The sequence below is a fragment of the Carcharhinus amblyrhynchos genome, chromosome 10, assembly GCF_965287045.1.
Source record: "Carcharhinus amblyrhynchos chromosome 10, sCarAmb.v2.hapA, whole genome shotgun sequence".
Classification (NCBI taxonomy): domain Eukaryota; kingdom Metazoa; phylum Chordata; class Chondrichthyes; order Carcharhiniformes; family Carcharhinidae; genus Carcharhinus; species Carcharhinus amblyrhynchos.
Window position 1 is genome coordinate 57,590,998 of NC_137333.1, and position 16,197 is coordinate 57,607,194.

General features: G+C 40.2%; 1 protein-coding gene across 2 annotated transcripts in view; it reads left to right on the forward strand.

Annotated features, from left to right (window-relative positions):
• The window catches only part of nars2 (asparaginyl-tRNA synthetase 2, mitochondrial), a 77,188-nt gene that overhangs the window by 39,567 nt on the left and 21,424 nt on the right, over window positions 1–16,197 (forward strand). For both annotated transcript variants that reach the window (XM_080197091.1, XM_080197093.1), the window contains 2 exons: window positions 7,959–8,091; window positions 16,032–16,130. In XM_080197091.1, the coding sequence (XP_080053217.1) occupies window positions 7,959–8,091; window positions 16,032–16,130 (232 nt within the window). The remainder of the gene's footprint in view (window positions 1–7,958; window positions 8,092–16,031; window positions 16,131–16,197) is intronic.

Here is a 16,197-nt window from a genome sequence, read left to right on the forward strand (position 1 = left end):
CTCTAGAGCAAGTCTACCATCAGTCCACACACCACTGATGAGAGCGCAGACCCGGTGGGCAAGTCGTGTCATCCGTATGTCAGATGAATGCGAACCCAAGCAGCTCCTTTTTGGGGAACTCTCTGCTGGAAGACACTCACATGGAGGGCAGAAGAAACGTTTCAAAGACACGCTCAAGGCCTCTGAAGTTGCTTGATATCGACACAACCACCTGGGAAATGCTGGCACAAAACCGCCCTACCTGGCGCTACTTCATCCATAAAGGCTGTCAAGCTTACGAAGCAAGGTGTATTGCTGAAGCACAACTTGAGCACGAGCTGCACAAGTCCAGAGTCACCAGCGCAATGACTACAGTGCTTACACAAGTCTGTCCAGTAAGTGCCAGGAAATTCCATGCCTAAATTGGCCTGATCAGTCACCTCCGGACACACCACAACCAGCCTGAAAATGACTAATGGTGTTGAGGTCCTCATTGATGATGGACGAACAACAACACTTTAAGAAATGTATTTTTGATCATGTTCTCTGTGGTTTGTAAGCAAATCTGTTTTGTTTTTTGTTTTGTAATTGGCACTATGGTCTGTAGTAGCAATTTTATTGCTGCTTAAATGTTTTAAATGGGGTATTGTGTGCTTTTAATCTGGGCCTAATGCACTCTCTCTGGGAGTTTATGACTATTTGAATTGTTTTTGAAAGAATGATTGACAGGTCAGTTGGGACAGTTTTTTTCTCTCCCAAGACGACTTTTACTTTCAGTTTTGACTTGGCAAGTTAGAAGCTGTTGGATTGTAGACTTAAAAGCAGTATTTTTGTGTCCATCCCTGGTATTAGTCTGGCTCATTGGAAGCAGCCTATCTTGTCTTCCTGCAGGCAAGCAGTGGCTCTGTCTCTACGTCGATCTGCTGTGAGCTGCAGAGTGGGGAAGTCAGTTTCAATTTTCTATCCAAAGGACCAATTCACAGCAGGTTGCAGACTAGAAATTCCAGCATGAGAGCATTCTGTGCTAAATTTGGGATGGTTGTATGTTTGAAAGTAAGTTTTGTTTGGTTAGAACAGAACAGTGAGCTGTTTATACAATATCGTGGTTTTTTTTTCTTGTTCTGTAATTGGTAAAATTTATTGCTTATTTTATTTGTGTGGTATCTATTAAATAAACGTTGTTTGATAAAAGCTCCCAAGTGGGTCGTTTGAATCATACTTGAAGTGAAACATTTTATGCTTACCCACACCAAATTCAAGTGCAAACTTATGGTCTAGGCTGATTTCATAAGAAGTCTTGGAGTTTCTGACTTGGATTAAAACAATGTGAAAATGTCTGAATGGATCTTAGGAGCAAGAGTAACCCATTCTGCTTCCTCACTCACCTTTGAACCATCTCCTTTACCGACAAATATTTATTGATGTCAGTCTTTAAAATTTCAATTGAAACTGTTTAAACCTGTTCATAGTCCTGGACTACACCATGAGAGAAAATCTATATGGTGAAAAATGGATCCCCGGGGAATACTACGTCATATCCTGCCAGTCAGTGATTAAACTCTTTATGCCTGCAAAAACTGTGGATGCTGAAAATACTCAGCAGGTGTGATGGCATCTGGTGGAAAGTGAAACAGAGTTTAAATTTCAGGTCGACCTTTTGTCAGAACTGAAAAAAGTTGGCGATGTAACAGGTTTCTTCAAGCAAGTATGGAAACTGGAGATGGGGAGGGAATAAAAGTTACCTGTCATTTTAATTCTCTGCCCTGTCCCACTATCCTCTACCATCTGCAGTTCAAGTGAAGCTTGAGGAACAGCACTCATCTTTCTTTTAGTGGCCTTACAGATTTTGGACTGGACCTGGAATTCAATAATTTCAGATCATACCTTCTGCTATTTTTCTTTTCGTCTCATTTTATGTTTTTTGACAACAGGTTGATGATTCTCCTTTTCTCACTTGAAACATATCTTTTCTTTCCTTACTTTGCTTTGCACTGTCATCCCTTTAATCGTAAAACAAATCTTCTCCATTTCTCTTCAACCTTCATCTCTGTTTCTTGCTCAAACCTAATACACTTTTCTTAGTTCTGATGAAAGATCATGAATCTGAAACATTAACAATGTTTCTGTCTCGTCAGATGCTAGCAGACCACCTTTGTGTCATGTCTCCAAACCTTGCAACTCATTCCTGACCAAAGTCTCACAATTACCACCAATTCACTGCACTCTTATTTTTGTTCTCCTGTATGGAACATTATTAAATAGCTCTGGAAGCCCATAGAGACATGCATTGACATTCTTCCATTTAGCACCCTGAAGCATTACAGTTACTCTGTATGTAAATGTTATACAACGGAATTAGTTCAGGATGAATGCAAAGTATTTCAATTTTTGTTCAGGGAAAGAGTGAGAGTTAACAAAAATAGTACAAATGGATTTTTTTTTTTGCAGCTGCTAACCTGTCACTTACATAAGAAATAGGAGCAGGAGTAGGCCATCCAGCCCTTCGAGCCTGCCCCGCCATTCAATAAGATCATGGCTGATCTGTCGTGTCTCAGTTCCACATTCCTGCCCTCTCCCCATAACCCTTAATCCCCTCGTTTATCAAAAACCCATCAACCCGCGTCTTAAAAATATTTAGCGAGGCAGCCTCCACCACTTCAACGGGCAGAGAATTCCAGAGATTCACCGCCCTTTGAGTGAAGAAGTTCCTTCTCAACTCCGTTCTAAACCCCCCCCCCCCCCTCCTTTATCTTGAGGCTGTGCCCCCTAGTCCTACTGTCCTTTCTGAGCGGGAAGAGCCTCTCCACCTCTATCCTATCCAACCCATTCATCATCTTATACGTCTCAATGAGATCTCCCCTCATTCTTCTAAACTCTAACGTGTACAAGCCTAGTTTATTCAGCCTCTCCTCATAGCTCAACCCCCTCAACTCCGGTATCAGCCTAGTAAACCTCCTCTGCACTCCCTCCAAGGCCAAAATATCCTTGCGTAAGTATGGCGACCAAAACTGCACACAGTACTCCAGCTGCGGCCTCACCAATGCCCTGTACAGCTGCAGCAAGACCTCCCTACTTTTATATTCAATCCCCCTCGCTATGAAGGCCAGCATCCCATTCGCCTTCCTGACCACCTGCTGCACCTGCAGGCTGGGTTTTTGCGACTCATGCACTTAAATAAACCTTTTTCATAATTTATAACCTAAAACTCCCTAAAATTTTATCAGTCACAAGAGGTCTTAGTCATATATTCAGTAAGCTAATTGCAGTAGCAAGGATTTCTGTTTAACCTGGAGGCAACATGACATGATACTATATGTAAAGTTGTCTTGTTTGTCGTAAGTATTCACTTACAAGTGATTTTGTTCAGAGCATGAGAAATGTTTTGAATCCTAAAAATCAATTGTTTTCCAAATTCTATTTTCTTTACACGATACTATTGGCTCTCTCTGGTTCTGTCTGTTATAAATATGATTGAAATTGGGAAAAAGATGTGTTTCCACAAGTGATATTGAACAATCCAGAATATATTTCTGAACTCTATTTGTAGCATTTTACTTTCATGACCAGGAGAATTTGCATGGCTTGAAGGGAATTATTCAAGGATATGCTTCTTACAAGTTCTGCTCCCCAACGGGAGAAATGGGTTATGGAATCACTGGCTCTCATTTTTAATACTGATTCTGTCGACCAGAGACTAACACAACCAATAGAAATAAATAAATGGTTGTGCACTTAACATTTTCTTATATACCCTTGCATTTTGCTGCTGAGTTATGATTGCAGAGTTCCCTCTGGACCCTGGACAGTGGCTAATACAGTATTATTGACACCATATCAGTACTGTGTTATTCAGTTGAAATAACGATGTCGTAATATGGCTTAGTGCCCGACCCATGGATATTGTAAGCAAGGAATTCCATCGTCCATAATTATTGGATTGTGTCACTTCCAAAAACAAGGAATATTTATATATTTTATAAGTTGATAGCCTATTTATTCAAGATTTAGTCCCCAGTGAGGACAGTGACATAATAGACAGATGCTTTCAATTGTTTTCTTGTAACAGAAAATGAATTCACATATTTTCTATGGCTTGTAGCAGTTCACCAAATGATGTTACCAATTGTAAACTTGTCTGCTGTAAATGGTCAAACAAAATGATTCCGCTATTAGGATTCAGATTTCATTTTGTTTTGTAACAATTGAAGTTAATACATATCTTGTATAAACAACTCTGCTCTCCAATGCCCAAAATTAATTACAACTGCATAACCACTTCAAAAGTCAAGATATCATGACTGACACTGAGTATGGAAAACACTAACATTGCTGCCAAAATTTACATGCTTCTCTTTCATGTGAATTGAGCAATGGATGTTTTTATTTCCATTAGCAAATTCAGACTATTGTATTTGTTGCGCAGACTGTAACTCCATTTAAGGAATGCCTCTGGCTCTGACATCTTCACAAATGTGAACTGAGCCAAGCGCTTTCTCTGAACACTTATAGGATTTTCCTTTTTTATATATTGAAAATTTTAAAGATCAGCCAACATCATGGCAAATGCACATAATATATTACTTTGCACTTGAAATGGCCTTTGGTAGTGATCAAAAGGATCTGCTCCCAGTTTTGTTACAGCCGTCTTTTATATAGATCATACAAGTATATTCAATTCTGTTCAGATCTAATCACATTCCTTAAATCAATGGATTTCCTACCTTGTTTACCCAATAAGTTTTTATACGAATACGATTATATCCATAGTTAGATCACTTATGTGGTCTTAGCTTTTTCTCCTAGAGCATTCCATTCTTTGTGTGTCTTCATGTTACTCAAGTCATACTATTCTCTCTAGCTGCTGTCAAGTCATTCTCAACCATATTTTGAGTTGATCCTTATTTCTACTCTATTTTCTCAGGATTTCATGCATCTATTCATGTAAAAAAAAATAGCATTGCTGATGAAAGGACCATTTGCAATTTACATCAAGGGCTGAATTTTTATGGAGACAAAGCTGTGCGCCTTAGCCAAATGGCACTGGAGCCCTGATTCCTGAAGTCCATCCCATAAACTTCTGAATGAGGGGTGGTGGGGGGGGGGGGGGGTACATATTTTACCAATCCATGATTCACAGAGGTAATGGCATATTTAAAAGTGCAGCTTCGTTCAATCAAAAGCAATGTTCATCACCTGGGCTTCTGAAAAGCAACTTGTGGGCTTCATGAATTTGAAGAAAGATTTAAGACTGTTAACAGTAGACACAAAAGTTGAAAAAGATCTATGCAACTGTCTTTAAGCTGTCAAGTCATTTAAATCCCCTGCTGTTTAAACTGTGAAAAAAACAGCGTGCTATGACTGAAAAAAAATGCCTACAATTTCAATAAGTATGTCTTGACATTTGCTTGAGAGTTATTGTTTTTAGAATTAGTACAGCCTAACTGTTTCCCTAACCATTCATTATGACAGTGCAAGTTCACAGGTTGTTTGGCAGTTCCAAGTGACTATAAAGGGATTAGCTGTCTTTGTGGGGCTATGAATACAATGTTTTTATAAGTGATTAAAAACTTCAAGTATTCAAATGTGTGGAAAGAGCTTTTATCAATGAGAATTTTTAAATATTTAATGAAGCCTGTAAAATTTGGAAGTTTAATGTCAGCATGCGTCTAAGGCATGTCAATGATGGATACTGAATGAGTTGGCATGGAGGGGAAAGAGAGAGCAAAGGATGGGGAGCGTGGGTTAACATGAATTGGCATAAGTTGGTATATGGGTATGAGGGATCATTGGGGGCTTGGTAGAGGAGCATAGATTGGCATAGAATGTATGTGGGACTATGGATGGGTAAAATGGAATAAGGTGACATAAATAGTATGAAGGGCCATGAGGGAGGGGGGAATTAATGGGGAGGGAAATGCAGTGGCATAAAGTGGCTAGATGGGGCAAGGGCTAGAGGGCTTTCCTGTTGTTGTTATAACTGAGACGGTTCACCTCCACACATGTGGCTCCTGTGGTTGACCCAGCACTATTTACCGCTGCAGTTTGGGGATTCCTGACTCGGCACCCAATTCTGTAGTGAAATTTCAGCCCCAAGTATTTGTATGTCATTCTTAAGGTGGTTTTACCAAAAATTAAGGGCAGAATAAATCTAAGTTTATTAGTGTCACAAGTAGATCTACGTTAACATTGCAATGATGTTACTGTGAAAATCCCCTAGTTGCCATATTTCGGTGCCTATTCTGGTATAATGAGGGAGAATTTAGCATGGCCAATTCGGACTGTGGGAGGAAATCAAACCACCCGGAAGAAACTTCCACAGGCATGGGGAGAAGATGCAGACTCTGTACAAACAGTAACCCAAGCCGGATCTCTGGTGCTGTGAGGCAGCAGTGCTAACTGCTGTACCACCTCAACTTGACTCATTGCTTAACAATGAACACATGTATGAACTTCCATGCTTCTCCAACTGAAATTCTAAATTTATGCTAAATGATATGCACTTTTGTGCTGTGGATCTATTTCTGTGAACAACTAATTTGAAGAGCTGAATGAATCAATTTAGGCTAGATTTGATATAGGGTCCCATGTTTGAGAAGGCAAAATGCTGCCCGCTGCCTCTCACAGTCCCTTTTCACTGATGACAAATTAAAATGCATTATATTCCTGTGTCAGTGAAGTGGACAGCTTGCCAAATGAAAAGCCAATAATAGTTTGTGAAATGTTCCAGTTTCATCACTTAATTGGCTAGGAGAAATTGAGGACATTGGACCTATACTCGAGTTTAAAAGAATAAGTGGTGATCTCGTTGAAGCATACAAGACTCTGAAGAAATCACTAAGTTGTTCCCCCTGACTGAGAGTCAAGACTATGGAGCTAAAGCCTTAAGATAAGGGGTCAATCATTAAGGACTGAGATGAGAAATAGTTGTTCAAACTGTTGTGAATTTTTAAAATTTTCTACTTCAGAGGGTTGTGCAAGCTGTATCGTTGAGTATATTTAAGACTTGGGAAATATATTTTTGATCTTTTGGATTCAAGGGTGGGGGGAGCAAATAGGAAGGTGGAGTTGGGGCAGATGATCAGCCATGATCACATTGATTTGTGAAGTTGGCTCAAGGGTTCATTGGTCGTTTTCTCCTATTTATGTCCCTATCAACAGAAGTAGCTGGGAACAGGATTATTAGTGAAATCAGCTTGTGAACAAAGCACCAACAAATGGTATTGGAAATGTATTCCTACAAATTCTAAAGCAATTCCCTTGTAACTTTTATGGAAGAGCAAAGAAACCCCCAGAAATATGGTGTAAGTGGTCATTTGAATTGATTAGAGATTCGAATCTCTGGTTTTCAAGGACATAATGCTTACAGGATGTTATTTCTTGCAGATGCTTTTGCATTTTACCAAATATACAGCTGCTGAAAGCCTTCAAAAAAAAGCTTTCCTATTGCCAGTCTCTGATTAATGAAATACTTCCTGTTAATTTCTTTAATTTGCTGAATTAAACCTTTATAATTTGATCTGCAAAACTATAATTTGATCTGCAGATGGCAAGCTTGAACATCACTTTCTATTGTTCGCTGGAATACTGAGTTATGTTCAATTATTGTTTAGCAGTCTTTGTATTAATCCTTTTGGCTAAGGAAATGTTCATTTTCAATGGACTTGGTCACAAACTTAGATTTAATTCAATGTACATTTTCAAGTCTAGATATTTATATTGACTTAAAAATGATTGAATTAAATCTAAGTCACAGTAATCAAAAATCGTATCAATTTTTCATAAGCATTGGAATAATTCCTTTAAATGTCACTATTTGATCACCAGGGTCTGTTTCTGTTAAACTAAAATTAGTACAGTTGGTAGTGTAACTCAAATTCAAGAAAGTTGTTGCAAGGCTAAAGCTTTTTTTTAGATTGGTGCATTGTTTAGTAATCCTGTCCAGAACAAAAGGTGATTTTTTTTTTAAATCAATTTATTAGGGCTTTCACTCAAGTATATACCTTTGGACCGACATTTCGAGCAGAAAATTCCCAAACGAGAAGACATTTAGCGGAGTTTTACATGGTGGAAGCAGAACTTGCCTTCACTGAAAGCTTGAAAGACATTATGGAGGTAAAGATTCCACAGTTGCAAATACATTTATGATACTGTACTAAATCAGTGGTTTTCTACACTGTTGTCTGTATGATCTAAAGTGCATTTATTAGATTAATCTGCTGCTGATAATGGCATAACGTTATACCATCATCAATTGCTGATTCATATATTTTATAGATGAACATTTCTCTCACCTTGAAGTTACTGTTGCGTTCTTTTTTGTGACCATCTATTCAATTTTAGCATGTGAAATAATATAAAAAGATGATTTTACAATTTTGCTTTTGAATTAACTAATTAATTATCACATTCAAAGTAAGGCAGAAACCACAACATCATAGTTAAAATGTTAAAAGTAAATACTTGTTGAATTTTTGTCACTAACTACATAAGAGTTTAATTGTGATCATTGTACAGAGAAATGCCAATTGACTTTCCTTTTTGCAGATCTAGATTATTGGCTCAGTTATTGTCCCATTCATAAAAACATAGAACATTACAGCACAGTACAGGCCCTTCAGACCTCAATGTTGTGCCGAGTTGTGTTCAATCCCAAGGTCAAGCTATCCCCATGATTCTGGAGTGCTCCATGTGCCTATCCAATAACCGCTTGAAAGTTCCTAAAGTGTCCAACTCCACTATCACCGCAGGCAGTCTATTCCACACCCCAACCACTGAGTAAAGAATCTACCTCGGGCATCCCTCCTACATCTCCCACCATGAACCTTATGGTTATGCCCCCTAGTAATAGCTACATCCACCCGAGGAATTCCTGAATCTTTACTGGTGGTTTGCCTCAGGATGCGTCCAAATATCGATGCATGTTTCTTATCTATGTGTTGCTCCTTAGTGCCATCAGCTGAAAACTCAGTGTCAGATTCCACATGTATGCTGACAGCACCTGACTCCACTTCACCACCACCTTGCTTGAACCCTTCATTGTTTCTAAATTATCAGTCTGACATCTAATACTGGATGAACAGAAACTTTCTCCAATTAAGTATTGGAAAGGCTGAAGTCATTGTCTTAGACTTCTGCTACAAACTCCACTCCGTGCCAACAATTCCATCCTCTTCCTCCTTAGAAACTGTCTGAGGCTGAATGAGACACTTTGTAACCTCAATGTCCTATTTGATCATGTTGTGAATGTACCAGCAGGTCCAAAGCCACGAGCATTTCAAAAGGTATTTCGCAGTATGTGAATCCCAATAACGAGATTAACAGTTGGAGACAGACCAAAAGAAATACATTGTCCTGCTAATTGGAAACTTTTGGGTAGACATTTGCACTATCCAGGCAAGACATACTTGTGTTAATCTGAGAACTAACAGAAGCCAAAGGGGCAGACAGCCAAATATACAGAGAGAATCTTCAATGGGAAACGATATTATTGGCAATCTTTTTGTGGAAGGAGGAGACAGATTCCACATGACAGTCTGTAAGCCGATTCTTCTGGCAGACCAGAAGCAAGAGTGCAGAAAACCTTTTGTGGGGATAGTTAAACCCCATATCTTCACTGAACCAAGAAGAGCCATTCCCCAGAATTGTATACAGTGGTAATTATAAGATGGCCTTTACCTATAGGTGGATTGGATTGGATGTTCTTTGGGAAAGAATTCAATCTTGTAAATGTACTTTGGATCAAAAAGTCCTATTTAAACTGGTGTGTGTGTGTGTGTGTGTGTGTGTGTGTGTGTGTGTGTGTGTGTGTTCGTGTTCGTGTAACTCCCTAGTTCAATATAGTCCTGTGTGTGTATGTCATTTTTTTTATTGTAGTGCATAGTCTTTAGTAACACTGGGTATCACACGTGACTCCTTATACCATTTCCGTAGAAAACACCACCAAGAACCAGTGCTTCTAAATTGGAACACCCTTGTACTTAGCGTCATTCAGGGTTTGTGACAGTCACAAGAAGACCTTCAACCTCAAATCCTTGCCCTCACTAATGATGCTTATCTTCATTAATATAACATCACCCAACTCCACCTTATCTCTGACATTCTACTGCTGAAACCCTCATTCTTTGTTAATCATGTTATCTCAGACTAGGATATTCTATAAACGCACTCCTTGTTGGCCTCTCACATTTTACCCCCATAAATCATTCAAAACTTTGTTGCCTCTGCCCTAATATATATTAACTTCTGTTCACCCAGCACCCTTTATTCCTGGCTTCCACTGGCTCCCAGTTAACTAGCAACTAGGTTCTTAAAATTCTGATCCTTGTTTTCAAATCCCTCCATGGTCTGGCCACTGTCTATCTATGTGATCTTCTACAGCCTTACTCACCTCCAAAATATCTGTGCTGCTCTAATTCTGGCCTCTTGAGCTTCCCTGATTTCAATTGCTCTGCTCTCGCCTTCAGCTATGCCAGGCCCTAAATTCTGGAATTCCCTCTGCTGTTGTACCTCATTTGCTTTTCAACATTTACTTCTTGGACCAAGCTTTTGGGCATCTGTCCATGTATCTCCTTATTTAGCTGTGTCTTACTCTGTTTCATAATGTGTCATATAAATACAAGTTGTTGAGTGTGGTGGTATTTTGTTATACTAGATTTTTTTTGAATACCTTCCACTATATCTTAGTGGACACTACAGCACGACGGACTGCAGATCCCCATGCAGCAAAATTCTAACCATGACTGTATGGCCAATGACAAAAAACATGCCATTTCCTCCAAATGAACATGCAATTAAAATAAAGCCTTTTATTTATGTGTGTTCACTAGCTGAATATGAACCATGTGTTGTAGAGTATTATAAGCATCTTCTTATTTGAATAATTTGCTGATCTCTGGAAGAGTCGTGTGCATGACAGACCTGTGTACTAGCTGCTATTCGTGGTCCTGAGTTCTTATATATGTATTATAGTTTGATGTTTCTTTATATATAAAGCAATTTGAATTTATTAACACATTTGATTACATTTTGTGGTTGAAGGTTACCACTTTTTTTTGGTGACAAGGAGAAAATGGCACTGTTAGAAAGGGACAGAGCAATAAATGGAATGGAACAATTCAACAATCGGCAAGGCAATATAAAGATTTGCACAGCGAGTAGCTAGTTTGTGATGTGAATGGAGATCTAGAGCTCAAATCATTAGGTTCTCATGAGTTTACCAAGGAAACAAGGTAGCAGCGCCATGGCTATGTTCAGAACTGTAAGAAGTCTCTCAACACCAGGTTAAAGCCCATTAGGTTTATTTGGTTGCGAAAGCCATGAGCTTTCGGGCCTCTGACCCTTCGTCAGGTGAGTGGAGAGTTCTGATCACAAACAAAGGATCAGAGGCCTGAAAGCTAGTGGCTTTTGCAACCAAATAAACCTGTCAGACTTTAATCTGGTGTTGAGACTTCTTACTGTGTTTACCCCAGTCCAATGCCAGCATCTCCCCATTATGTTTAGGACTATCAGTAAGTTTGTGGAAGAGATTGGGGACTGGACTAAATATGTAGAAAGGTTAGTATGCTTTTTCTTGACAAATGGAATTACAAATGAGGCTAAAAAAGCACTCTCCTCCTGAGTAGGTGTGGGGTGAAGACCTACAAGCAAATAAGAAATTTAGCTACAGCAGAGAAACCAGGGACATTCCATTTGTGGATTTATCTGTGTTCGTCCAGAATTACCACAACCTTAGCCCTCAGTGATTGTTCAGTGTTTCAAGTTTCATAGCAATTTTTGGGACAAACTAGCTAACTGTGGCTGAATTATGGCAGCTGTCAGAACGTTGAGAGTTTGGGGCATTTTTGGAAGACATGTACAGAACAGACTAGTTAATGGCATTAATGAGCGCAGTATTCAGCAGTATTTGCTGGGAGAAGCCACAGAAGGCTCCAGAAATTTCTCAGCATGAAAATGGCTGCCAACAGTGCAAAATATATTTAGAAGACCAGTTGTGTGACATAGGCAGGTGTATTGAATCAAGTAAACAAAAGGGCTGCAAGTAAAAAGGTGAGGACACTGGAGTGTTTTAGATGTGTGGGGGTCACATAATGTGAATTGTTGCAAGCTTATGGACATTGTCTCCAGCACAACAACAGAAGTTATTTAGCTAAGAAGTGCTATGTGCAAAGAACAAATCAAATGCTAAACAAGAAAATTCAAATTTGTAAAAGCCTCAGTCAGCCACTCATTACCTAATGAACCTCTGACCAAAACAGAGGAGCGCTCTTACAACGTGTGTATTATGCGTGAGGGCCATGCAGAGCCTATTTATGCTAAAATGGAGATCGTTGGTAAACAAATCAAGCTAAAGGTGCACACAGGAGCCTCTGCATCAGTACTCGGTGAAGAGACCTTCAGGAAGACTTGGGCTGTAAGCAGCTACCAGCCTTTACTCAGGCAGAGGTCAAATTTTGGACATACACTGGAGATACCATACCATTGCTTGAGGCATTAAGAGTTGGACATTGCATACAACAGCCAAGAAACGAAAGCACCCCTCCTGGTGCTGAAAGGGAAGATGCCAATTCTAATAAAGTATGATTGGCTGAGTAAACTTTTGTTGAGTTGGGATGAGATTAAGAGCGCACAAGTGACAGATGATGGCCACCAGAAATATCCTGAGCTGTTATTTGCTACCATAGTTAAGATTTTCGTAGATCCTCGGGCTACTGCTTGCTTTTTCAAACCCAGAACCACGTCTTACACTTAAAGGCAAAATGGAGATATTGGAGTGACTGCACAGGCTCGGAATCATTGAGCCCATTCAGTTCTCTTGTTGGACAGATCCAATTGTCCTCACTTTTAAGAACACAAACACTGTGCACACGTGGAGATCGCAAGCTTACTATTAATCAGGCTTCCAAGTTGGCTACTTACCCATTGCCAAGGATGGAATATCTGTTTCCAACTCTTGTGGAGGAAAGCTGTTCTCAAAGCTTGACTCAAGTCATGCCTACCAGCAACTCTTATTAGAGGAGGCCTCAAAGCAGTATGTCATGAACAACACTCAAAGGGTTGTTCAGATACAATCATCTGGTTTTTGAGAGATCCTCCAGTCTGACGATCTTTCAAAGGACAATGGGCAATCTGTTATAAGGTGTTCCTTGCATACAGTTTATTTGGACTACGCCTTAATTGTCGGGGGAAACTAAGGAGGACACTTCAACAACCTAGATAAAGTGTTAGAGGTTTACAGAAGCATAGCAAATACGTTTTCCGGTCAGCAAGTATGGAATATCTAGGTCACAGAATCAGAATGCTGGGTGAAGCTCCTGTGGAAGAAAAAGGTCAATCTATTAAGAATGCTCCAAATCCCAGGAATGTGTCAGAGCATAGGTCATTGTTGGGTATAGAAATTACTATGGAAAGTTTATGCCAGACCTTTCAATAGTGTTAGTGTCACTGTATGCTACTTCACAAAGAAACCGAATGGAAGTGGGGGCCAGCACAAGAAAAATCTTTCAAGGATGTGAAAGCATTGCTGCACTCAGCTAACCTCCTGTTTCATTTTGATCAACATGGAACTCATTCTGTCAGGTGATACCTCACCTATGGCATTGAGAAGTACGCTCTCATGATGGAGGGCAAGTCAGAAAATCCCATTGGTTTTACATCTTGTACGTTGGCACCAGGGTTATTCACAGTTAGACATGAAAAATCTAGCCGTCATTTTTGCTGTGGAATGGTTTTGAGTACTTTTATTGTTATTCATTCACTATATGTACCGACCACAAGCCGTTGAGTTTTCGGTGATTCCAAATATATTCCTTCCATGGCTTTGGCAAGAATGCAGTGTTGGGCTCTCAAATGGTCAGATTAGCGCTACAATATCGTGAGCGAGGAAGGACAATATAAACTCAGACGCATTGAGTTGTCTTCCTTTACCTGGTGTGCCAACCAAGGTGGTATTCCCTCCAGATGTCAAAGTGAGAGTAGACAAAAGACAGGGAAAGCAGTAGAGGCATGATTAGCATATGATGTTTCCTTCTGAATAACGATGTCTATTTGAAGAACTTTGATAGTAATCAACATTGGTACTTGGAATTATTCTTAACCAAAGTGGTCAAGTATCGTTAGTAGTGAAACTACTTCACAGGAGAATCATTCGCAGACACCAGGATCACATTTGACGTCGTCACAACTCAGAGTCAGCAAAGGTTTCAAGTCAGCAAAGGCTCCAAGTTAACAATGGAAGAGGTTGTTGCAGTGAAAGTTCAAGGAATGGTTCTTGTTGTACCGGGACTTCCCATAAGTCCTGCTTCAAAAAAGGGACACTAATGCACAGATACTGAACCTACCCTGCACCCACAAGTTCAACTGAACTAAGTCGAGCATCACCAGGGTTGATGGCGTCACCAGTGGTACTGCACAAATTTCAGCGTGGGTTTAGTCTTCCAGGAAGGCCTTAGCTGCTGCTCGTGGTACTGAGTTTTTTCTGTATTATATCTTGATGTTTCTTATATGTGAAGTAGGTTGAATTAATTAGCGTATTTGATTACTTTTTGTGGCTGAAATGACCACACCATGTTCACCTGCAAAGCACTTGATCTTGTGTACAAACTGTTCAGTGATTTGCCATTTTTGTTACTTCCCCTTTGCGCCAGTGTGGTTTTTTAAGTAATTCTTGGGCTTTCTTTTCCTTCCTGATCTGCCTTACAAGGGCATATTTTTACATAATAATACATTGGTATACCCGGTCCAGCAGATTACTTTCTGATTGAACTGGAGAAAATGTTCATGCTGCAGTACTGTGTAGCTTCCAAGTTCATTCTGAAAGGTAGCAATTCTTCCAGTCCATTGGGCTCTAAGGCCTCCATGCATCTCTGGCTCCAAGTTTTTTGGAATAATCAGCTCCACACCAGAAATGCATGGAGCTGATTTAAATATTGAAATATCAATTTAAATTTTATTAGCAGGCGTAAGACTGAAGTCTTGAGCGTCTCTTTTTTTTTTCTCCCAGTCCCCTGCCAGGAGTGGTTCACTCCAGCAGGTTTCACTAACGGGGGAACAGACAGCCAACCCAGCTGGAGGTCACCAGGGCGAGGGGTGCGGCACCCCCCCCCCACCCCGGGTCATTGCCAGCCTGATCCACTGGCACCACCTGTCAGGCAGTACTGGGAGCAGGCCTAGGGCGTGGTGATCAGTGGGGAGGGCCTCCCGTTGCCGCTCTGCATAGGAATGGGTGGCGGAGGGAAGAGATCAGGGCTGGGTGTCAAGGCTGTTGGGGAGGGATCATCAGGGCTGGCCTAAAGAGATCTGAGAGGCCAGCTATTGAGGAGTGGAGGGATCAGACAGGCAACAATGAAGAGATGCGGGGCTGGCCAGTGATCAGGAGGCCAGCAGTGCAGGGTTACTTTGCATGTGCAGTGGCCCACTCAGCACTACGCTGCCAGCCCCTCCAGCTGGAATAGTCTCTGCCCACATATTTTCATTGTGAATCGCACTAGTGAGCTCTGCAGTGTTCAGAGTGTGGAAGATGTTTTCACGCAAATTTGGCACTTAAAATCTTTTTGGAAGAATCGCCCCCCCTGATATTTATTTATAGATTATACTAGAAACAGGTAGTGCCATAGTATAGTGGTTATTGGACTCCATAATCCAGAGGCCTGATCTGGAAGCAGGAGTTCAAATCCTGGGGAGTTTAAATCTGTAATAGAAAGCTAGCAACAGCAATGGTGACCATTAGGCTAATGGATTGTTGTAAAAATTCATCTGATTCATTAATATCCAGTAGGAAACAAAATCTATCACCCTGACCTGGTCTGTATCTAACTGCAGCTATGGCAGCATGAGTGATTCTTAATTTTCCTCTGAAATGACATTATTGACACTTTCTCAGTTGAATAAAATATGACTCCCATGTTTTAACAGCAATAAATGCTGACTTCACCAATAATGTCCACATACCTTGAATGAAAAAAAATTGTATCCTGCTGTTGAGTGTCTTGAGACTTAATTTCAGAAGACTTACAGTATCTGCCACTGGTTTTGACAGTTTCATTTGGTTTCTCCAGGTGATGGAGAATCTCTTCAAGACTGCAACCTCGTGTATTCTTTCAAAATGCCCAGATGATATTGAACTCTTCCACAAATATGTAGCTCCAGGACAAAAGGTTTGTATATTCTGTCTCTGACCTTGAAGTTAGAAAATTTGGCTATATTTCATCTTCGCTACAACAA